The sequence below is a fragment of the Lytechinus pictus genome, chromosome 5 (genome assembly GCF_037042905.1).
Source record: "Lytechinus pictus isolate F3 Inbred chromosome 5, Lp3.0, whole genome shotgun sequence".
Lineage (NCBI taxonomy): Eukaryota > Metazoa > Echinodermata > Echinoidea > Temnopleuroida > Toxopneustidae > Lytechinus > Lytechinus pictus.
The window spans coordinates 54,037,747-54,062,535 of NC_087249.1; the positions used below are offsets into that span (position 1 = coordinate 54,037,747).

Genomic DNA, 24,789 nt, shown 5'->3' on the forward strand with positions numbered 1-24,789 from the left:
AAAAAAGACTTTGGACTTATATTATAATTTTTTAAACAACCGGGTCTGGAAAAAAGACTTTAAACTTATATCATAATTTTTTTAACAACCGGGTCTGGAAAAAAAGACTTTGAACTTATATTATAATTTTTTTTAACAACCTGGGGGGCGTTTCATCAACATTTCTGTCTGACAAGTTGTCAGATCTGACATCTTTCCTTGATTTTGATTGGCTGAGAAGCACTGTAACTATGGTAACTGTCGGATAAAATGGGACTTGTCGGATAAAACGTCTGACATGTCCTTTCATGAAATGCTCCCCAGGTCTGGAAACAACAGGGTCTGGAAAAAAAGACTTTGGATTATATTGTACTTTCTTTATTAACCGGGTCTGGACAAAAAGACTGCACTTTTGTGCTTATGAACGTATTGCTATAGGATTTCAGTTTAGAACGGATTCGCCAAAAATCCCTTCAAATTTATTACATTTGTGGGTAAAGTCATTATTACATTTGTGGGCGATCAAAATTATTACATTTGTGGGTAAAGTGTTATTACATTTGTGGGCGTTATTACATTTGTGGGTAAAGTGTTATTACATTTGTGGGCGTTATTATATTTGTGGGCGATTATTACATTTGTGGGTGTAACACCCCCCCCCCTGGCCACCGACCCCTGTTACGCCGCTGCGTAGGCCCTACATATTTATAACTAGACATTGATAATTTGATTTGATTTAAATTTATTTACCAATATAAAAACAATACATATAAAATTACAACAAAATATAATACATGATAAAAATAACATTGGATGGATCGCCCTACTCAGCTGAGCCATTACAGCACAACTGTTCTGCCGAGGGGTCCAGATATATTAAATAAACATGAAATTCATATTACAAAAATAAATTCATTAACAAATTTGTGTAACATAAAGGCAATATCAGCTAAAGGGAGAAAGAACAGCGACCCCACCCCATCCCACCCTACAGTAAAAATCGAGTACCTAACCCCTCCCACCACCCACCCAAAAGTGCCCAAAGTTATATGTTTGAACTTTGGTTTAAAGGGAAATAGTTTTCAGGATTTGGTCATTAAGTGTCCTATTGAATGTATTATAATTGGGAGATAATTTTATAGAAGGAGGTAAAGAATTAAATTGCGAGGCCCCACGGTATGAAAACATTCGACGACACGATTCAGTACGTGGCTTTGGTAAAGATAAGTTTCCACTTTAGCGTAAGGAATAGTTGTAATAAATAGTATTAAAATAATCTTTTAAGTAAGGGGCACTGAGATCATGAATTATTTTGAAAACCATGGAGTTTATATGTTTTTGTCGACGACATTCCAAAGATTCCCAATTTAATATTTGGTGAATATTACAGTTCGATATATGTTTGAATGGACTTATCCCAAGTATTATTCTTCCAGCTCTGTTTTGCAACTTTTGCAATTGTGTAACACATTTTTTGTTACTAGAATCGTACACTACATCAGCATAGTCAAAAATAGGAAGAATAATTGATTGGTAGATACATTTCAAGCTATCCTTATTAAAACTGTGTCGAAGACGGCCCAAAAAACTTACGAGTTTGCTTACCTTTTCAGTCAAGTATTCAATATGTTTGTCCCATTTTAACTGCTGATCAATAACCACTCCAAGATATTTAGCACTTTCTTTCGATTGAATTAACTTTCCCTGTATACTTATTTGAAGTGGGGAACACTTATTTAACATAGTGCGGGATCCAATCAACAAACATTCTGTTTTATCAAAGTTTAAACTCAACTTATTAGAACACATCCATTTATAAATATGGTTTAACTGTGTGTTCAGTATATCTTCGATATTTCTTAAATTTTTATGGGAAAAATAAAGGACAGTATCATCTGCGTAAAGATGGATAGTACATCGATCGACATTTTCTATGATGTCGTTAATATATATAGTAAAGAGCAGTGGCCCTAAGATTGAGCCCTGAGGCACACCGTATTGTATATCTATTAAGTCAGAGACAGTAGAATTTATACAAGTACATATTTTACGGTTGTTCATATAACTTTTAAACCATGTAAGACTAGACTCTGACACTCCAAGAGATTTGAGTTTATCAAACAGAATATAATGGTTAACGGTGTCAAAGGCCTTACGGAGGTCTATGAAAACCACTCCAGTGTATAAACCATTGTCAAGAGCGTGAAGCCATTCATCAGTGACTCTTATAAGAGAAGTGATGGTTGAGTGCTTTTCTCTGAAGCCAGATTGATGTGAAGAAAGTAAATTGTTCACTTTTAAGTGATTAGCAAGTTGAATTTGAACAAGTTTTTCAATTATTTTGGAAGCCGATGAAAGAATCGCAATTGGCCGATAGTTAGAGGGATCTGTTTTTTCACCTGATTTATAAATCGGCACAACTTTGGCCTGTTTCCAACGTGAGGGCATTATCCCACTTGATAATGAATTATTTATAATATGAGTCAGAGACGGTAATATTACTGGAGCAGACAATTTTAAGATATACATAGAAATTCCATCCGTGCCGATGGATTTCTTATTTTTCATACTAAATAATACTTTAAGAACTTCATTTTCAGAGACTGGCTTGAGAGAAAATGATTCAAAGTTTATGTTTCCATGAGCACAAGAAGGAGGAACATGAGGTATACTAGCTGCTAATTCTTCACCTGTCTTTGCAAAATGGTTATTAAAATTTTCAGCCTTTAATTTGTCTTGAGATGTTTCAGAACATTCTGTCAGCATAGATTTGTTTTTAGGCATAACAGATTTAATAACATCCCATACATCAGAGGATGAGTTCGCAGAAGATAGTTTATCAGAGTAATATTTACGTTTACACTTTCTCACTTTAGACGTAATCATATTTCGAAGTTTTTTGTAACGGGTCCGTAATTGATCATATGATTTTTCTTTTGAATTCATTAAAGATACATTCTTTTCTTCAAGTATATCGAATTTCAATTTGTACATCTTGTTCTTCAATTTATCTCTATCTTTGATCAAATTACTTATCTCAGAACACATCCAAGGAGAGTGTCTAGACTTAACACGTTTGTGACAGATAGGCAAGTGATTATTCATAATATCTAAAATCAATTCCTCCCAGATTTTAACTTTGTCATCTATTTCGTTGGCATCGTATACTCTGTGCCAGGGTTGAGATTTTAAGTGATCAATGAACAAACTAGAGTTAAAGTCTTTGGTTCTTCTGTAGCTTATTGTTCGTGGAATATATCTTTTGACATGTAAATTCCAGATCAAAAAGCAGAGGGAATGATCACTGATCCCAGTATGTATTATACCATATGATTTAACATTTTCCATTGAATTTGATAACATATGATCTATCAAACTAAGGGAATCACCGGATATTCTCGTACATATAGTTGTATTAATCTGTTTTAATGAGAAGAGATTATGAATTTGATTAAGTCGTTGTGTAGTGTTAGTTAACGGTGATCTTTTGATATCACAATTTAAGTCCCCTGTGATAATAATATTGAGATGAAAACTATCGAGAAATGTAAGCAATTCCTCATAGTAATCAAAAATACCAATTGTACTGTTTGGAGGACGATACCAAGACATAAAAATAAACGGTCTGGCATGGTTGCTATCTACCAAGATTGGAAGTGCTTCGATGTTATTCAAACAATGGTGTTTCAGGATTTTGAAGCTTAAATCATTCCTGATATACAATAAAACACCACCTCCATTACGATTTCTGTCTTTACGAACTATACGATAACCGTTAATATGTATTTCATTATCATGCACTGATGCATCCAACCATGATTCATTTATGGAAAATATATGTACTTCATTTTTATTCAGTAACAAATTAATTTCATCTATGTTTCTAAGTAGGCTCCTAACATTCAAGTGTAAACATTTTAGACCCTTTTGCTGTAATTTTGCAAACTGTAAATCAGCATTAAATTCCAAGTTACGGTTATCAATCAATGGTACCTGACATGTAATGTCATCGTTGATTTCTCTATTTTCATTGTTTTCAGATATATATTGAGGCAAGTATAAAAATAAACATTTTGGGCATTCCCAGTTTAAGAATTCATACAAAGGATTATCATAGTCCTTCTTATTGATACCCACACAACCAATGTGTACCCATTCATGACATTTTGTACATTTTATCCCTTTTTGATTTGTTTTAACAGGTTTACAACAACTTACACAAGAAAAACCCATATTACAAGAAAACAAACATTTACAAACGCATAAAAATAATAATATAAACAATAATTGAAATACAAGAATACAGGAAATTTGGAACGCACCATTATAGCATATCGTTTAGAAATAGCATATTGGGTAATCAGTCTAGTCTGCAGTCCATGCTAGACCTCATTAAAAAGTTAAGCAAAGAAAGTTGACAAAGTTACTTTAAGTCATTTTCACATGTGATTAACCGTTTGATTTGTCTGCCTCCACTCGTCGGGAAGAGACCAAGTATTCTGCCATCTGAAGACCATGCGGTAACTGTCTTTTCACATTGTTTTGCTTTTGACAGTAGGCTAGCATTTGACTTTGTGAGATCTTCTTCTATCCCCATGCGAGTTCCTTTTAATTCACGCCGCTTAGACAAAATCAGTCTCCGCGTACGATACGACACGAATTTAGCAATGATGACGTCAGGTTTTGCTTCGTTAGTTTGTTTCGGAACATTTCGTTTGTTGCTTCTGGTTGAATGAGCAGGGGGTTTCCCAGAATCCATAGGCTTTGAAGGCAGGCGATGCGAGCGTTCAATGTCCTCTTTCTTCAAGGTCACTTTCAATCTTTCTCTAGCAAGTTCACAAATGAGATCATCCGTATCCTTTCCCTCTTTGTCTGCGACACCATAAAAACGTAAGCAATTGCGTCGCGAATATTGTTCTTGGTTGTTGGCTGATCTCTGGACCCTGTCCAGCGATGATTGTTGACTTTCAATCAACTTTCTCAGATTGGCTATTTCATTCTCCTTGTCATTGATGCGACATTCAAGGTCAAGAATTTTCCCTTCATTAACATCCACTCTTTTGAGAAGTACGTTAATCTCTTCGTGAAGAGCTTCACGCACGGTTTGCCGAATTGAGTTAAGAAACACGTCACCCTTTATGTAACGCTGGATGGCGTCACTAGCGACGGATTCCACAGTATCACGTGACGAATCTGAAGACATGATGGCGGCAAAAGCAATACCTTTTCTAGGTCGTAAAATCGATGGAAAATGAAGAGCAAAATATCAGTATATGTAGTGGATATTTATTAATTGCATAGACAACGGATAGGGCCAAGTATATTTAGCCAGCGTGGTAGTAATAACATAGAAAGTTCAAATTCAATTCGACGAATGAAGAGCTGTTACGAACGATGTAGCAATACATTAGGAGGGTGATTATCGAGAAATATGAAGTAACAAATATATTGTTCACCCAAGATATTAATCAATAGGTGCATTCCTAGCTGTAAAAGTCAGTTTATCACATCATAATCAAGATGCACAATTCTGGATCAATTCAGAGTACATACCGTATAAGTGAAAGTTGACGATGGTTACGCGTAACGGTTGTCCGTATACACATCTGTACGTAGTCGTAGAGTTCCAAAAGAACGTATATAAGTTAAAATCCTCAAAAATCTTAGGTTCCAGTATCAATCAAATCATCCAGAGTATATAAAATTGTGTATTTGAAGGTATAAATCAAATAAGATCAGCAAATCTAACAAATAAGATGGTATAAATGATCCAAAAAGTGACTTTTGCCGGAGCACCAAACATTGCGCTGTTCACCGTTAACAAGGGTGATGTTAAAATCTATAAGTAAGGAATTATTTGAAGATAAGAATTAGCAATAGTAAATTTATGACTGAACAAGGGCGACAAAAACAACTAGAAATCAATCAACGTACTCGCGCCCATCCTTAACCCGCAACGAGAAAAATTATGATAATAGGCCTATACAATAGTGCCGTCATTTAGAGAACTGAGCGAATCAGGTTACTTCTTGTACATCATGCAAATAAAAGTAATGATTACGATATAAGTAAAATTTATGTAACTAAATAATATGAGTAATTATAATGACGAACTATGATACACTCGTGTTAATAGATGACGTGTTGTAATGACTTAATTGTAATATCTTGAAATCAGTAAGAGTTTGGCAAAATGTTTAATAATGTATTTTCTTTTCGAATGAACACATATTTTGGCGATTGCTTATATTTACTTGTTTATATATGTATATATATCTGCTTTGCCACGTTCATTATTTATCATATTTGATGACAATCCTAAACTGTGGATTTTATTTGAATGAATTGATTTGATTTGATTTGATTTGTAATTTCAATGTTCTTCAAAACATTTTTTGTTTTACCAACCGTGTTATTTTGTTTTGAAATCCTCCTAATATAGTGATTTACCCCCCCCCAAAAAAAAAAAAAACACAACAAACCAACAAACAAACAAATTAAAACAAAACAAAACAAAAACATACACACATTTTGATAGTTTTTCTTCTTTTTATGAAATAATTTCCCGTGAAGTGATGAGTTAACCATTCCCCTGCACAATATCTAAAAAAGGCGAGTGCGAATTAGCGTGAGCAGATTTTTTTCCACGATATAACGGCCTATATTGTTCCCAGCCCCCCCCTCGTCTTTTTCTTTAATGTAATAATAATAATAGTTGGGCATTTATAAAGCGCCATTTCCTTTCGGTTACATGCAAAGCCCGGTCTCTCTCTCTCTCCCACTTTATCTTTTCTCTTCTCCTGTCCACTCTTATTTTTTTCCATTTCCTCTCCTTTTTGTTTTCTTCTCTTTTTCCTTTCCCCCCTGATTTTTAGACCACCAATATGGGGGTGGGGGGGGGGGGGCGGTCCCTTCGGCCCCTGTATCGCCAATGTATACATACAGACCCATTCGATACACAAATGTGTGTGCTACCTATGGCTTTATTATGTGTCTATCAGTAGATTAATAGATTTATATCAGACCACATCGCCTACAGAGATACTGCATATGGCCAATTATTAGTTCTACTATTTTATGTGGGTTGTAGTTTGGAGGATTCATTTGGGCCCGTATGGGTTTAATATGTCTCAATCTTGGCTTAGGCGATAAGCCACACCGCCCATATAGATACCACATGGAGCCTATATGGTTTTATTTCATGGGTTCCAGGTAGAACCCAGATGGGGCCAATATGGGTTTGATATGTTTCTATGTGGGCTCAGGCGATGAGACACATCGCCCATATAGATACCACATGGGCCCCATATGGTTTTATAATGTGGGTCCGTGGGAGGACCCATATGGGCCCCATATGGGTTTGATATGTCTCTATCTGGGCTCAGGCGATAAACCACATCGCCCCTATAGATGGCGCATGGGGCCATATGGTTTACTTATTTTTTGGTTTCAGGTAGGACCAATATATAGGGCCCATATGGGTTGATACGTTTCTTTCTGGGCTCAAGCGATCCCATATACATACAAAGTGGGGCCCATATGGTTTTACTTCGTAGGTTCTAGGTGGGAAGACCCATATAGGCCCCATATGGGTTAGATATGTCTCTATCTGGGATCAGGCGATAAGCCACACCGCCCATATGAAAACAACATGGGGCCCATATGGTTTTATTATATGGATTCGTGGGAGGACCCATATGGGCCCCAAATGGGTTTTATATTTTTCTATCTGGGCTCAGTCGACCCAGAAATATGCCACTTCGCCCATATAGATACCACATGGGTCCCATATGGTTTTATTATGTGGGTTCTAGGTGGGAAAACCCATATGGGCCCCATATGGGTTTTATATGTTTCTATCTGGGCTCATTCGATCCATAATTATGCCACTTCGCCCATATAGATACCACATCGGGCCCATATGGTTTTATTATGTGGGTTCTAGGTGGGAAAACCCATATGGGCCCCATATGGGTTTTATATGTTTCTATCTGGGCTCAGTCGATCCATAATTATGCCACTTCGCCCATATAGATACCACATGGGGCCCATATGGTTTTATTATGTGGGTTCTAGGTGGGAAAACCCATATGGGCCCCATATGGGTTTTATATGTTTCTATCTGGGCTCATTCGATCCATAATTATGCCACTTCGCCCATATAGATACCACATCGGGCCCATATGGTTTTATTATGTGGGTTCTAGGTGGGAAAACCCATATGGGTTTTATATGTTTCTATCTGGGCTCAGTCGATCCATAATTATGCCACTTCGCCCATATAGATACCACATGGGGCCCATATGGGTTTTATATGTTTCTATCTGGGCTCAGTCGATCCATAATTATGCCACTTCGCCCATATAGATACCACATGGGGCCCATATGGTTTTATTATGTGGGTTCTAGGTGGGAAAACCCATATGGGCCCCATATGGGTTTTATATGTTCCTATATGGGCTCAGGCGATCCATAATTATGCCACTTCGCCCATATAGATACCACATGGGGGCCCATATTGTTTTATTATGTGGGTTCTAGGTGGGAAAACCCATATGGGCCCCATATGGGTTTTATATGTTTCTATATGGGCTCAGTCGATCCATAATTATGCCACTTCGCCCATATAGATACCACATGGGGCTCATATGGTTTTATTATGTGGGTTCTAGGTGGGAAAACCCATAGGAGCTCCATGTGGGTTTTATGTTTCTATCTGGGCTCAGTCGATCCATAATTATGCCACTTCGCCCATATAGATACCACATGGGGCCCATATGGGTTTTATATGTTTCTATCTGGGCTCAGTCGATCCATAATTATGCCACTTCGCCCATATAGATACCACATGGGGCCCATATGGTTTTAGTATGTGGGTTCTAGGTGGGAAAACCCATATGGGCCCCATATGGGTTTTATATGTTCCTATATGGGCTCAGGCGATCCATAATTATGCCACTTCGCCCATATAGATACCACATGGGGGCCCATATTGTTTTATTATGTGGGTTCTAGGTGGGAAAACCCATATAGGTCCCATATGGGTTTTATATGTTTCTATCTGGGCTCAGTCGATCCATAATTATGCCACTTCGCCCATATAGATACCACATTGGGCCCATATGGTTTTATGATGTGGGTTCTAGGTGGGAAAACCATATGGGCCCCATATGGGTTTTATATGTTTCTATCTGGGCTCAGTCGATCCATAATTATGCCACTTCGCCCATATAGATACCACATGGGGCCCATATGGTTTTATTATGTGGGTTCTAGGTGGGAAAACCCATATGGGCCCCATATGGGTTTTATATGTTCCTATATGGGCTCAGGCGATCCATAATTATGCCACTTTGCCCATATAGATACCACATGGGGCCCATATGGGTTTTATATGTTTTTATCTGGGCTCAGTCGATCCATAATTATGCCACTTCGCCCATATAGATACCACATGGGGCCCATATGGTTTTATTATGTGGGTTCTAGGTGGGAAAACCATATGGGTTTTATATGTTCCTATATGGGCTCAGGCGATCCATAATTATGCCACTTCGCCCATATAGATACCACATGGGGCCCATATGGTTTTATTATGTGGGTTCTAGGTGGGGAAAACCCATATAGGCCCTATATGGGTTTTATATGTTTCTATCTGGGCTCAGTCGATCCATAATTATGCCACTTCGCCCATATAGATACCACATGGGGCCCATATGGTTTTATTATGTGGGTTCTAGTTGGAAAACCCATATGGGCCACATATGGGTTATATATGTTTCTATCTGGGCTCAGTCGACCCTGAAATAAGACCACATCGCCCATATAGATACCACATGGGGCCCATATGGTTTTTATTATCTGGGTTCTAGGTGGGACAAACCATATGGGCCACATATGGGTTTCACATGATACATATGGGCCCCAGTAGGCCCACATAATTCCCATATGGGCCCCACATACTTTGCTATCTGGGTATGTATGTATATATATATATATATATATATATATGTGTGTGTGTGTGTGGGGGGGGTGGTGGGTGTGTCTGTGGTGCCCTTAGAGGTGTGTGTGTAATGATAAAAAAACTCAATTGTGTCCCCTCCTCCCCCACCCCCCCCCCCACATTTTAGGAGAGATTTCAGTAACCCAACTGAAAAAATCGTTCCCAGGTCCCTGGCTGGTTGGTTCTGTAAATGTAAAAACAGCTTTATTTTACGAGTAATAAACCCGATAATGATAACGGCGTGGTTTGTATTCTATTTTTCTAGAACTTTGGTCTACTTCTAAGATAGTCTAATGCCACATGATGGGCTAAACCCATTGGTCTACTATCAATTTGGTCTGGTTTACACTTTGTCTAATACCCACTTAGCCTAATGCCCAGTTAGTATCATTTCCACTTCGTCTATACTTATATACGTTTTTTTTTTCTTTTCCAAATGAAAATTTGGTTTATACCCCGCTCGTCTAATTATCTGTATGGTGTTACAACGTGTGAATATTAAACGAAATGGAGGTAAGACCTAACTGAAAATGGGAAATGTAATAAATGGAAATTAGAGCAAATGGCTGGTAGACGAACTGATTGTAGACGAACTGGGATTTTTTCATAACATGCATAACGAGACTAAACGAGAAGTCGAAAAAGCGGTTGCATAGACAAATTGGAAATTTACTTTAAAAATATATTATCTGTCTATCATCGCCTGGCAGCAGAAATCCAACCATATTTTTATTGTTCGAAATAGACATCAGAAGTTAGATACCCCAAAATTTGGTTTTGCCCAATTGATCGTGGACCCGGCAGCCGCTGTGCAGCGCCAGATCGACGAGACTCTGTCCCTTTAATCATTGAACGCCAAATGGTAGCAGCAAACCTATCTGACGCAGCCGGGGTTTGAACTCTCAACCTCCCGGTTGTGAGGCGGACGCTATACCAACTGACAGGTGCCAACTGAGCCAACATACCGGTAAACATCGAACAAAATTAGAAAATAGTTGTTCAAATGGGTCTTTAATAAAGTAAAAATGGACCACTAACTGCAATAATCAGCATACCACAGACAGCATCCATTCGATTATGCGTGTCCTTGTTTTTTTTTATGTGACTTTTATGACTTGTGTAATTCCTCGGTTGCCGGTGAAGACATGAGTGCACCTTTTCCCCTCATTCGCATGCATGATCAGTGATGTCTGTCTAGCGCTGACTCTAGATGGAGGACTGTGTTTCAAGTATTCATTCTCCTTGAACATCTTGAATATCCATATCCTGATTAGTCGACGAATGCGATTGATCTTGCCTTTTTACCATCTTTACTGGTAACAAGAGGGGGAACGTTAAAACTTCACCCAATGCAAGGACCTTGAACGAGGCATCATAAGATGAAAATACTTCTGCTAACTCCCCTGGAATAGATATAGAAAATAGTTGGATAGGAGAAATCTGTATTAATCTTTACAGTCTTTTCTACATGTTCTAGATAACGTGTCAAAATTCTTTTACATACATGTAGAACAACTCGAACCTACCTGTTGTGTATCCTCCCAAGAACACCGCTATGCCACCAAATACTTCCAGGAAGGCCATGGACATCGCCAAATGATCTGCAGAAACCCTATCTCGTATTACCAGATGCCCCAGGTTACTTCTAGCTGAAGTAGACAACCCTGTACAAAATGCTGCGAACGACATGGCAAACAGGTTCGAAATGCATGCATCAGTCGCCAGAGCAAGGGCATTCAGGATGGTCATGAATAAAAACATGTCAATGGGACGTACCAACTTATGGGTGAGAAAAGCCACAGCGAGTCTCGCAAAGACACCTCCAAAGGCAGCACAGGATGTCAAGAGACTGATGTTTTGGATGGAGAGCCCTCGCTGGAGAGCTTGTGGAACCAGAAAAGAGACCCACCCACAGGTGACATACTGTACTGCAGCAAATGACAGAAAGATAAACAGAGAAAGGGGGTCTGCATAAATGAGCGTGTCGCGGTACCATTTCTTGATAGTTCCAACGCCTGCTGTCCAGCTAGAACGACTACTAGGATTGCGTCCATGACTCCTGAGCTTTTTGTCTAAAATACTATCATGTTCGTGTTTATACCCATCTGCCTTCAAAGAAGTTAAGAATGGATCTCTATCACTGGCAAAACTGCCTTCACTTGTCTGCTCGGCTTCCTCGCATCTATTCTGATGACATGTCGGATGCATCTCCTCCTTTTGAAGTTCATTTAGTGAAGCATGATGACCGGAAGTGACGTCTTGTATCGCATCGTCAGGGGGAATTTCCTCCAAGGGCATCTTGAAAGCCATCAGACAAGGGACCTCATGAAACATCACACCAGCAAGGATCAGAAGAACTCCCCTCCATCCGTAAGCTATTAAAAGCTCTTCTGCAAAAATGGGGTAGATGACCATTCCTAAAGAGTATCCGCATGAAGACAGACTGAAAAGGAGGTTGAAGTTATCATTTGCAAGTTCACTTAGTAACAGCAAGCAAGGCATTCGAACTATAGCGTTCCCCAGACCTGTGACCGATGCAAGCAAAGGGTGCAAAGCTATGTTGTTAAAATATTTCCAAATACCGGAGTTAAATTTGAATAATGTGATATGGTTGCAAATTATTGTTTACAATAATCATGATAATAAGCCTGCTTCTAATCCTATTGCACTTCGAGTGAAATATAATTGAACTGAAAAAGGTTTTATTATTGCACTTCGCAGCCAAAAGCCAAATTGTGTGCAATTTACAGGTTAACATTCATACCGGTATAACTAGTAAAAGAAATCAAATATGAAATAATAACAGCAATATATTGCAACTCAATATAAAGAGTGAACGTGCATACTAAGGTTTATTTCCAATTCGTCTAATGCCAATTCGTCCAATTGCCAACTCGTCTACTATCATTTGGTCTACCATCAGTTCGTCCACTCACCACATGGTCTACTTTCATTTAGTCTAATGCCATTCCATCTAATAACCAGTTGGTCCAATAGCCATTTAGTCCATATGATTGAACTAAAGTGTTTATTGTGCAAAATGAATGAAAAGAAAATGAGTTTTAGACCAACTGGTTATTAGTCGAAATGGTCATAGACGAACTGGTGATTAGACGAATTGATGATTGGACCAAATGGTTATTGGACCAAATGATTGTTAGACGAAATGTTGATGGACGGAATGGCATTAGACTATATGAAGGTAGACCATGTGGCGAGTGGACGAGTTGGCTGTGGGCGAATTGGCAATTTATCCATACAAAAACGAAAATGTAAAGTAAAAGGTAAAAACGGGAAAGTGGTGGAGGTAGGATGCATTGGTAAGCATCCTGATTTGACAAAAAGCAGGAGTCTGGGGACATGGCCCTGGGAAGCGGGGTCCTTTGGGTGCACCCCCAATATTTTTCTTGGGGGTACTGCGTGTGTTATTTTCCATAGGCTGCGGCAGCAACCCCTGAAAATGTAGTAGGTATGATAAATTGCAACAAATTAACCAACATAACAACATTTTATAGAAAATCTTTTTTTTTCTTTTGCTTGTAAAATTCGTCGGGACTGAAACCTCCTTCATTTGTAGTGAAACCCCTTTTTTATCTTCTTCTTCTTTTTTTGCTTGTCAAATTTGCTTCAGCACCCCTAGTAAAAACAAAATCGTTCACAGGGCCCTGTCCGAGGACAAACGAGCAGTCAAATTCAATCCAAAGTTCCAGTCAAGAATCATTAAACCCACTTATAAACCATTCCACCAGAACAATTAAATTGATTTATTTAAATACACTGCCCTGGCAGAACAGACAAAAGGTACGTTGAGTAGGATGCTTAAGATAACATTCAATATACATTTTTATTTTTCTGTTTTCAACACTTGTGGGGGACAAGTGGGGGTAATGATCCTATAAAATGCCCCAAACCCCCTTGGTGCCGCCACTGAGCAATTTGTACTTGCGTTGGCTTGAGCGGATATATTTCGTCAGATTAACCTGTACAAATGGTCTTCGTAACCTACCTCTGCAATCATTTAAACATCAATAACAAAGGCGTAGTATAATCATGGACCTATTACAGGTCCATGGTATAATATACAATGCGTATATTGAAAAAAGGGAAGTTCACACTTTGAAAAAATCCTATAAGATGAAAAATTTGTAATAACTTGACGTTTTTTAAACATTTTTTATATTTGCATTTGTCTTTTTAAGCGAATGATGTCGACAAAAGTATCAGAGTGATCGAACAAACATTTTAAAAGTTCAACACTGTTCAATGACGTCCATATAAAAATGGAAAATTACATAGATTAGAGTGACTTGAAAGTCATGAAAAGCACATGCATTTTAGCAAAGAAGATTGGTGTATAGTATTATTTTTCTTGTCTAACATTTTTCCTCCCCCAACACATAACCATCAAGCTCCACTGCCCCCCCCCCCCCCCTCATTCCTACATGATCGTCATTGTGACGTATCTCCTATAATTTGCATGTAAATGTGAACCGCAGACTTTCTTGTGATTCTTTTTTTGCCTTTTCTCTTTAATGTCATGCTTGAGAAAATGTGGAAAAAATATGCGGGAAATACATATAAAATTAAAACCCCTTGTTAAAGGGCATAACAAATGTAATCAAGAACAAGTGGAAAGTGGAATGCCTCTGGCCGTCTCACCTGCATCACGCGATTCAATATATATAGCAGCAGTGCTGATTTTGAAAACTACTATAACTCGCACAAGATGTTCAGTGATACTTGGTTACTCTTATTTCCACGTTTTATGAACTAGACCAATACACTCATAGAGATATGATGGCAATTCAACAAATACCCCCAACGTGGCCAAAGTTCTTTGGCCTTACATGACCTTTGACCTTGATCATGTGACCTGAAACTCGCACAGGATGTTCAGTGATACTTGATTACTATTATGTCCAAGTTTTATGAACTAGACCAACACACTTTCAAATTTATGGCTGTAATTCAACAAATACCCCAATTTGGCCAAAGTTCATTGACCCTAAATGACCTTTGACCTTGATCATGTGACCTGAAACTTGCACAGGATGTTCAGTAATACTTGATTACTATTATGTCCAAGTTTCATGAATCAGATCCATAAACTTTCAAAGTTATGATGGTAATTCAACAGATACCCCCAATTCGGCCAAAGTTCATTGTCCCTAAATGACCTTTGACCTTGGTCATGTGACCTGAAACTCATGCAGGATTTTTAGTGATACTTGATTAACCTTATGGCCAAGTTTCATGAACTAGGTCCATATACTTTCTAAGTTATGCTGTCATTTCAAAAACTTAACCTAAGGTTAAGATTTGGTGTTGACGCCGCCGCCGCCGCCGCCGCCGTCGCCGTCGGAAAAGCGGCGCCTATAGTCTCACTCTGCTATGCAGGTGAGACAAAAACGTTGGAAATGTCCGAAATAAATTTTGTTTACTTTGATTATTTTCATTTGAAACCCCTCCAGCTGTCACAAACAACCTGAAGTTATCCTACCTGAGCTTAAAACATTAATTTCGGTAGCAAGGTTGTTCAAACAAGATGCATTGTATCATTTTTATTATCATGGATAAAAAATGCAAAGTGCAAAATGGTCAATTTGTTTTACCGCCTTTCTTCTTTATCACAGCGTGAAATTCAATAATTTTGCACAAATTAATTTCTGCTAGCTTTACAAAAGCGGGCAGTGCTCACTCATTGTAATTTACAATTCAATCACGGTTTATTGCCAAAAAACAAACCAAAACATGTTTGGCGGTCATAGACTAATTTGCACATTTCACACAATGCCATTAAAATATGATATATGTATCACGATTTAGCAAGAAAAACAAAAAACTTACTACAAATGGCAAACCCGGCAAATAAAAGAGACTTTCTGGTTGAAAGTGATGTGAGAATAACACATACTGGGCTTGTAATGGCTCCTACTGTCATGAACAGACGAGGATGATGGCATCGTTGATACAGTACCATGACAACAGGACCTAGACCAGATAACGAGTTCAAAACTAGCATTGAAGACCATAGGAAGGGAATTAGGACATGTCATTTAAATCGATAGAGAAAAATCAAACAAGAATAACGCTGAAAAATTTCATCAGAATCGGATTTAAAATAAGAAAATAACGACATTTTACAATTTAGCTCATTTTTCACAAAACATTTATAAGCACAACTCACTGATATGCAAATGAGAGAATCGATGATATCCCTCACTATTTCTTGTGTTGTTTTTACAGGTTTGACAATATATACAGATCAATTTGACTGAACCGTAAAACGTTAAAACAATGGTAATTCCGCGTGCTCTTTTTCAGTGCGATCCATATCCACCACACAATTTTCCTACAAAGTGCTTGAAATATAAAGCTGAAATTAACTCTTTTTATTTATATTAATACTATACGTGTCTTAAGTTTCATGAGTCGTGTGAGTGGAGTAGATAAACCACTTTTTGCTTTGTTTTGAGATCAACTCCCCCCACCCGTAATTTCGAAAACTTAAATGATTTTACTGCAGATTTTGACAAATTCACCGAAAGTACAGTGGCGTAGCAAGGATTTTTTTCCTGGGGGGGGGGGGGGGGGCACTGGGGGGTCCTTGCTTCTTCAGGGGGCACTATTTTTCTGTGTGTATGTATGTGTCACAAGGGCGGATCCGATTTTCGCCAATAGAGGATGGGGCCCAAAATTATCTTCACCTTTATTTTCCCCGATCAGTCACTTCTTAGCTTTATTCTTATAAAAAAACATAAATATAAAATAATCTCATTTGCCCTATATAAAAAGTGCGAGCGCGAAGCGCGAGCATTTTTTTTGTTAATTTTCATGTATTTTTTCCTGAAAAATTTTACCTTCTGGGCAATATTTGTGATCGTGAACAAGATGTATGTAACTAGATAATTAAGGTGAACGCCAAGCGTGAGCAGAAATGTTTAACAAATGTTCTAGCATGATCGAAAAGGGACCTGTTAAGAACTACCCACAAAGAAGGTACAAAGCGCGAGCTAAAAATTCTTTACATTCCAACCTAAAAAATGGTCACTCCAATAACTTTTTGTAATCATAAATGGGATAGGTATGTAACTAAACAATTGATGCGAGCGCGAAGCGCGAGTGGAAGAAAATTGAGATTTTAGACCTAAAAGCGGGACACTCTATTCATATTGTGTAAATCATGAATAGGATATGGCTAATTGGGTATCATTAATAAAGCGAGCGTGAAGCCCGAGCAGACAATCTGGAACTGGATAATTTAAGCACATTTCTAATAAAGAACATAAAGTCTACCTCAATAAACATGCGGGTGCATGTTTTAGATTTAGACCTAGCTAGAATCTGGGCATTCTGAATACACTTTTTTAATCATGACGATCAATAATGCAAGCGCGAGCTGAAAACATTTGGTATTCCGATCTGAAAAAGGTCAATTTAAACACTATTTCAAGCACTGTGTAGGAAAATTGTGAAGTGGATATGGATCACACTTAATGAATGATGCAAGCGCGAAACGCGAGCTGATATTTTTTTGTATTATTATAACAAAGGACCGGGACATTCTAAGGACATTTTGTCATCATATCAAAATGATGTCTATCTTCCTGCTGTTCCTAAGCTTGTCGATATTCCATTCTGAAAAGTCCCAATTTAGTTACTAGTATTAGGAATTCATGATAATGTTATTTTCTTATTTGTTAATCTAATATGCGTAATGACAACGTAGAATTTGTTGTTTATAAGGCTTGAAAACTCGAAATCTTAAAAACATTGTAAGTATGAATACATGATTAATACATAATTAACAATTAATGCGAGCGCAAATCGCGTGATGATCTTTTAAAATAAAAGAAAATGAAAATGGGAGCTTGTTCGGTTATAGAATTGATATAGAGTACTCACCAATCAAAATGCAAGCGCGCAGTGCTAACTTATAGACCAACGCGTGGCAATCACATCTGAAAATTTATATTTTGAGAACTTTATTGGACACACGAAGACAATTGAAAAATTATGCAACCATCACGCAGAGCACTTAAATTTATGAATGAAAAAAAAATAATGAAAGCTCGATGTCCGAGCTGAAATATGTTTTGTATATTGACCTCAAAACTTGTTATTTTAAGCTCCATATCAGCCTATTGCGCAAATAATGAATCTCATCGAACAGGCAATTCGAGCGCGAAGCGCGAGCGAAATTTTTATATAGTAACTTGAAAGATTTTTTTTTGCAAGTCTTCCCATCACATTATTTTATTATTTTATTCACTCGTCTTCCTTTTCTTATTTTACTCTTCTTTTTTTCCTTCTGCTTTCCACTTCTTTTTCTTTTCTTCTCCTTTTTTTCTTTTTTTTTTGCTCCGGCAATTTTTTTCAGGGCGGCACCTGGGGGGGGGGGGGGCACACCAAATTTCAGGGGGGCACGTGCCCCCCAGGCCCCCCCCCCCCCCGTAGCTACGCCACTGCAAAAGTATGCATAATATCCTTCAATTTCACCGTACAAAATGCAAAAGCGCCTCAATCATAAGCTCGGTCCCTTCGACCTCTCACTTTCAATTTTTTTCCAAAAAGTTTACGTGTGCTGCCCCCCAGCAAATAGAATACCGCCATGTTTGAGATTCGAAAGAAAAGGTGCCTTTTTTCCTGTGCCCTTCTCCCCACTTTCAACTTTGCTCCGCCACCTCGGCCTGAACAAAACAAATTAAATTAAAAACGATTTCATTCATTCGGTCCGAGTTTACAAAATAAAGAGAGAAAGGAATGTTATGAGTTAGAAATCCGAACTTACTAAAAATTACACGACGTTTCGACGGGAAGATCCCTTTTTCAGGTAATAGAATTTCTGATTCATAAATTTCAATTGGAAGAGCAAAAGAACATTCAATGTATTATGCAATTAGTCAGATGCGTTACCATGGCAGTTCATCAATTATCCTTTTATTCCTTTGTATGCATATCTGAAAGCCCCAAGTTAGAAACCACCTTAAAACAGTACCCCAAATTTTCGACTTCTCAAGTTCATGATTTTGATTTTTGTTTTCCTGATCAGGTAGGTGTTAAAGAGACACTTACTTGCTACGTTGCCAATGGAGATAAAGAGTCCTAGGGCAATGCCTAGATCTGTAGCAGTCATCTGGAGATCTCTGGACACGTCCTGGAACAGAATACCCATAGCCTTGATCAAACCGATCTTGGTACAGCTATCCATGAACAACACCAGAACCAAAGGGAAACAACTGGTTTTCAGAACACTTGAACAATTCCTGGCCATGATTACAGGGATGTGATTATTATGGAGACGGGTTTGATTTCCGTCCGACCGGTGTTTCAGACGCCAAAATGCAACCTTCGAAATGCAGTCACGGTTGTTACGATCTTATAAGCGACTCGGGCTTAACCTGCAACTCGCCCGGTAAGTTCGCGAAAAAGTGTTCTATTGCAAAAATAATGTACGTGCGCACACTGAATGGGGAGTTTGTGCGAGAAAATCACTTCAGTACACGGTACCATAGGCGGATCCAGCTTTTGGCGAAAGGGGGGGGGGGCGCACTGCCGAGCGGCGCACATATTTTTGCACTTCACCGGCGCCATAAAAGAAAATGTTGAAAAAGGGGTAAAGTCTGACCCTGTCAAATGCTCTTTTCAAAATGTAGGATTTCCAGTCATGCCATTTTGCATGACCACACGCAGATAATATTTCCGGGGGGGGGGGGGGAAGACTCGAACGTATTTTTGAAAAAAAAATAAAAACGATAGAGTAAACGGACTGAGCTGCTCAATGGGGCGATTATTTTTTTTTACAAGTGTAATAAAAGTATTTGGTGCACATCTCACATTTGCACATTTTTCATAGTTTACATGAAATGTTAAGGAAAAAAAATGTGTTTTCACAACAACTGATCGAAAATCTGCCCCCCCCCTCCTTCCCCCTTGCTGCGTACGATCATTCCCTGAAGTCCACTTAAACATATCTTATTATAACAGAAAATATACATCAATTTAAACATACAATCTTTCTAAAACAGATATATAAAGAGAGATTGACAAACTTATTAAAGAAAGAAACAAACAAAAAGTAACACAAATTATGCATGTTATGTGCGATTTCAAAATCTCGTGTACTAACCCTTTTATCATGTTTATTGCGATGAGGCCAATACTTTTGTATATTAATTGAGATACAAGTTTTTTTTTTACTATATATATATAAATATATATATACACAGGGGCGTCGATCCTTTTTTCAGATGGGGGGGGGGGGGCAAAATCATGAATCAACTTTCCAAAGGCGCTCGATCACACAAAACAAACAAACTCACACACACAAACAAGCGCACACTCATATGCATATATATAAATATATATATTTATTTATTTATATGACTCATGAGATAGATACACATATCTCACCAACAAATTAATGCGAGCGCGAAGCGCGAGCTGAAATTTTTTAGTATACTGACCTGAAAACAGGAAAAAGGTGCCTGTTAGGACTGTTTGTAGTAACTCATGAGGAGGATACATATCTCACTACACAGATAATGCGAGTGCCGAGGTCGAGCTGAAATTTCTTTATATTTTGACCAGAAAGCTTGATATTCTAAGCATTTTTGGTACCATTTATTAAGAAGGGTATCTAAAAACAATAGATGCGAGCGCGAAGCACGAGCTTAAAATTTTGATATTTCGCTCTGAAAAAAAATGACAGTTTAATGGACGTTTTTAATAAAGGACAAGATTATATCCAACAAAATATTATTGCAAATCGAAGCGGAAGTTCTTTTGAGGTTTCAAACTGAAAACGGGACATTCTATTCACCTATTTAATCATGAAAAGTATGGGGTTTTCCTACAGAAAAGATGCGAGCGCGAAGCGCGAGCTGAAAATTTTTATATTCCAATCTGAAAAGCGGACAATTTGAGCACGATTTTAAATAAAGAACGAGTTGTGTAGCTCAATCTCGCTTGCTAATTTCTGTGTAACATTACCATCTTATTTTATTTTTGCACATGCGGAATTATTGGGGGTGCAAAACGATGTTTGCCCCCCCCCCCAATATTTTCATTGGTGCGGCGATCGCCCCCCTGCCCCCCCCCCCAGGATCGACGCCTCTGTATATACAATGATACTACATCATTAATCATTCGGAATACATCACCAATCCAGGTTTATACATTATCATTCAATTTTCATGTACATGATGTATAGGCCTATATACAGAATTTGGTATATATTGTGATGCTTTTCACTAAAACTTCAGAAAGAGATCCTTCAAGACAGAGCTTTGGAAATAGTTCTCCAGTTTTACAGGTATCGTTATCTTTGTTTTTAACTTCTTCCTGAGTGATCAGATGAATAATATTTAACTTAATGGAAGATGAAAATAAATCAAATTTTGTGGCGTAAACATTTAAACGTTAAAACAAAGGTATTGACAAATTGTATTTATACATTGAAAATGATATTTAGTGGTTTGAGGTCTAACGAATATACGTCTAGTTGCGTAATTATACACTCCCGGTAATAGCAACGGGTTTTAGCAAAGTTTTGGACTATAATATCGAATCCTCTACATAAAACACTATAGTAGCTGTCCTACACTAAAGGCCATAGTGGTGGCACAATGTGGAATGTGTAAAGAAGAAAAAGGAAAATAAGATCAAAATTAAAGGATTTGCTCTACGCTTTTGTATGATTCTGGGATTTTTTGAATAACAAATTAAAGATTTCATGACATATGTGGGCAACTGCCCCGCCCCAGTCCACTCTGTAAGGGCATGCGATAAGCTTTGTTATGACCATTCAACAATAAAATGTATAACCAGGTGCCGCTGATCATTCTTGACCGGCGCCGATCTAGATTTGGTTGAAAATAGGCCCTTCTTCATTATTCTACCGGCGCCTATTTATTAGAACCAGGGGACGCTGATTATTCTTGACCGGCGCCGATTTAAATTTAGGTGGCGCCGGTTAAGACAAAGGCAGTGCCGATTTGTCTTGACCGGCGCCGATTTAGAACAAGTAGTGCTGATTATTCTTGATCGGCGCCGGTTAAGACTCAGGCAGCGCCGATTTATAACCAGATGGCGCTGATTATTCTTGACCAGCCCCGATTTAGATATAGGTGGCGCTGATTATCCTTGATCGGCGCCGGTTAAGACTCTGGCAGCGCCGATTTATAACCAGATGGCGCTGATTATTCTTGTCCGGCCCCGATTTAGATTTAGGTGGCGCTGATTATCCTTCATCGGCGCCGGTTAAGAACTCAGGTAGCGTCGATTTTTCTTTACCGGCGCCGATTTATAACCAGATGGCGCCGATTATTCTTGTCCGGTGCCGATTTAGATTTAGGTGGCGCTGATTATCCTTGATCGTCGCCGGTTAAGACTCTGGCAGTGCCGATTTTTCTTGTCTGGCGCCGATTTATAACCAAATGGCGCTGATTATTCTTGTCCGGCGCCGATTTAGATTTAGGTGGCGCTGATTATTTTCGATTGGCGCCAGTTATATGCAAGCAGCGCACTGCTGATTATTTTTAACCGGCGAAGTTGTTGGGAAAAGGGTAGTTAAAAGATAAGGAAGATGATATGATTGTGCTTTGCTGGGGGATAGTCTTTCCTTTACTGTTGCTAGTAGTATATCAGTGTATATTTTTTCAAGCAGCGCCTTTTCTTTCTTTTACTTTTTTTTGGAGCGCTTCGGCGCCGCTCAAATATTAGGGGGGGCAGGCGCCCCCTGTGCCCCCCCTGGATCCGCCACTGGGGTGCGCTAGCGCAGAGGCGATGGTCGGACAGCGCTCTGCGGCCGCTTTTCACCAAAATTGCGGCTCATCGTAGCAGATCAATGCGACCGGAACGGCGTAACGGAAAATATGCGAAGCTTTGGAGCGGATATCTTTCTTCTTTTTTCTCGATAAGAAGAAAATGCTATGCTTTGGAGCGGCTTTCTTTGTTCTTTTTCCAATAAGACAAAAATGCTATGCCTTGGAACGGAAATTTGAGTGTGAAATGGGGGTCCCCTCTGCGGCACATACCCACTATGCATTATATACTGAGTGCCCCCCCCGGGGGAGAACCACTCCTCATCAGCGGGAAGTTTATACGTGGCCATCGTTGGGATATGTTGAGGGGGAGTGTATAAGACCTTTCATCACCACTTTCGCAATGTGAGAACAAAGTTACACTGTGAGAAGTATAGGCCTGCATGATACAATGATACAAATCAAGATAAAAGATATGTCATAATAGTCATAAAATAACGGGCATACAAACAAATGTGAATTATGAATACTTCGCATCACTAGCGTACCTACGGGGGGGGCAGAGGGGGCAGTCTGCCCCCCCCCCCCCCTGACGAGCCACAACCCATGCAAAACACGTATCCCTGCCCCCCTGACGAGCTTGAAGAACCTTTTTTTTTTTTTTTTTTTTTTTTTTTTTTGCTTGTCAAATTTTTTTTCTGGTACGAAATCCTTCATTTGTGATTGAAGACCTTTTTTTTTTTTTTTTTTGGCTTTTCAAATTTTTTGGCGGACGGTTTTGCCCCCCCTGTGAAAAATCCCAGGTACGCCACTGCTTCGCATGCAGAATAGTGTTTAAAAAAAAAACCTTCAGGCGTTTGTAAGATAACACAATGCATGTGCAATGAGGTAACTCGATGTTTAAAACTTATCTGGGGGCGCTCTCCATCAATCATGCCGTAAACACCGAGATTCGATTTGATCTTAACTTTAATTAGACTGGGCTGTTTCGACGCCAAAGAAGACCGGTGGAGCTAGTTCACCCCCCCCCCCCCCCATGATCTCGCTCGGCCGTCGATATCGTGATCGCGACGAAAATTGGCAAGCGCGTTACCCATGGCATTTTCTGAGAAAATCTCATTGCTAATTAATAATGCTAATCTATGAGTTTGCTCTAATTAACTAAATAATGGCCCTAAAATGTTAATTTTGGGTTCACAGACTCTGTGATCAAATGTTTTTTAAAAATGTCAGCATGACATGACATTTTTATGTGTTATGTTATGTTATGTTCTTATGTGTTTTATTGTTTTCTAAATTTCTTATGTATTTCTTTGTTTTTTCGACTTTTTGAGGTTTTTTCAATGGAAATTGTCGGGGACTTTATTTTGACATAAACAAGATGAAATTGATAGATAATATTTCAGTAAAAGGAAAACTAATGATGCATTTATAAATTTGAGACTTGAAAATAAAATGTCAGTGAGCAACGCAGTAAAAAAATTGCGCGGCAGATTTATCGCGAAAAAATGTCGAGAGGGGCTGAATCAGCCCCCCCCCCCCGTCTTCTGCCAAAATTCACATGTAATAATCAAGTGATTAAACCTGGAGGTAACATATATTGGATTGTGATGTTTCATAGACAGTTTGGACCAAGGTTTCAAAGAAGGTCTACAAGATTTATTGGAAGTCACAATTTGAAAATCTTTTTATACATTTGAATTATTGCTAAATGTCACTCTGTTCACATTTGGCTTTTTGCACCTTTTCCCTGGACTGTCTTTGATTTGAAGTCCTGTCTTGTTTTTTTCTAGAATATAAGCCGGATACCTTTCTCTACTAATCATACCCAATACCACTTGACCTTCAATTTTATCTTGTTTTCTTAACATTCGTCTGTAAGATTATTCAAGCAATGAAGATGAAAAAAGTGGAAGGATCTAGAATAGGGAAGGAAGAAGACACTTTAAAAGTAATTTTGAATGATATTTTTACCTGATTGGTAAGAAAGTATATATGAATGCTTATAAGCAAGCAATCAGCGGACCGACGGTTTAAAGTCCT

The 24,789-nt window shown here is 38.5% G+C and overlaps 1 protein-coding gene across 1 annotated transcript; it reads right to left on the reverse strand.

Moving 5' to 3' along the window:
* Window positions 1-11,215: 11,215 nt before the first annotated feature.
* Window positions 11,216-19,193, reverse strand: LOC129261269 (uncharacterized). Its single transcript, XM_054899326.2, has 3 exons — window positions 19,058-19,193; window positions 11,509-12,537; window positions 11,216-11,385 (listed from the first exon to the last, which is right to left on the reverse strand). Exons 1-3 carry the CDS (start codon window positions 19,191-19,193, stop codon window positions 11,216-11,218), a joined length of 1,335 nt encoding a protein of 444 aa, XP_054755301.1.
* Window positions 19,194-24,789: the final 5,596 nt, after the last annotated feature.

Excerpts from the sequence above, each read along its gene's own strand:
- LOC129261269 (XM_054899326.2), bottom strand. The coding sequence starts at position 19,193 with ATGGATAGCTGTACCAAGATCGGTTTGATCAAGGCTATGGGTATTCTG. Across the intron at positions 12,538-19,057 it reads CTCCATTGGCAACGTAGCAA|CTTTGCACCCTTTGCTTGCA; the intron begins GTAAGTGTCTCT and ends TTAACAACATAG. Across the intron at positions 11,386-11,508 it reads CTTGGGAGGATACACAACAG|GGGAGTTAGCAGAAGTATTT; the intron begins GTAGGTTCGAGT and ends TATCTATTCCAG.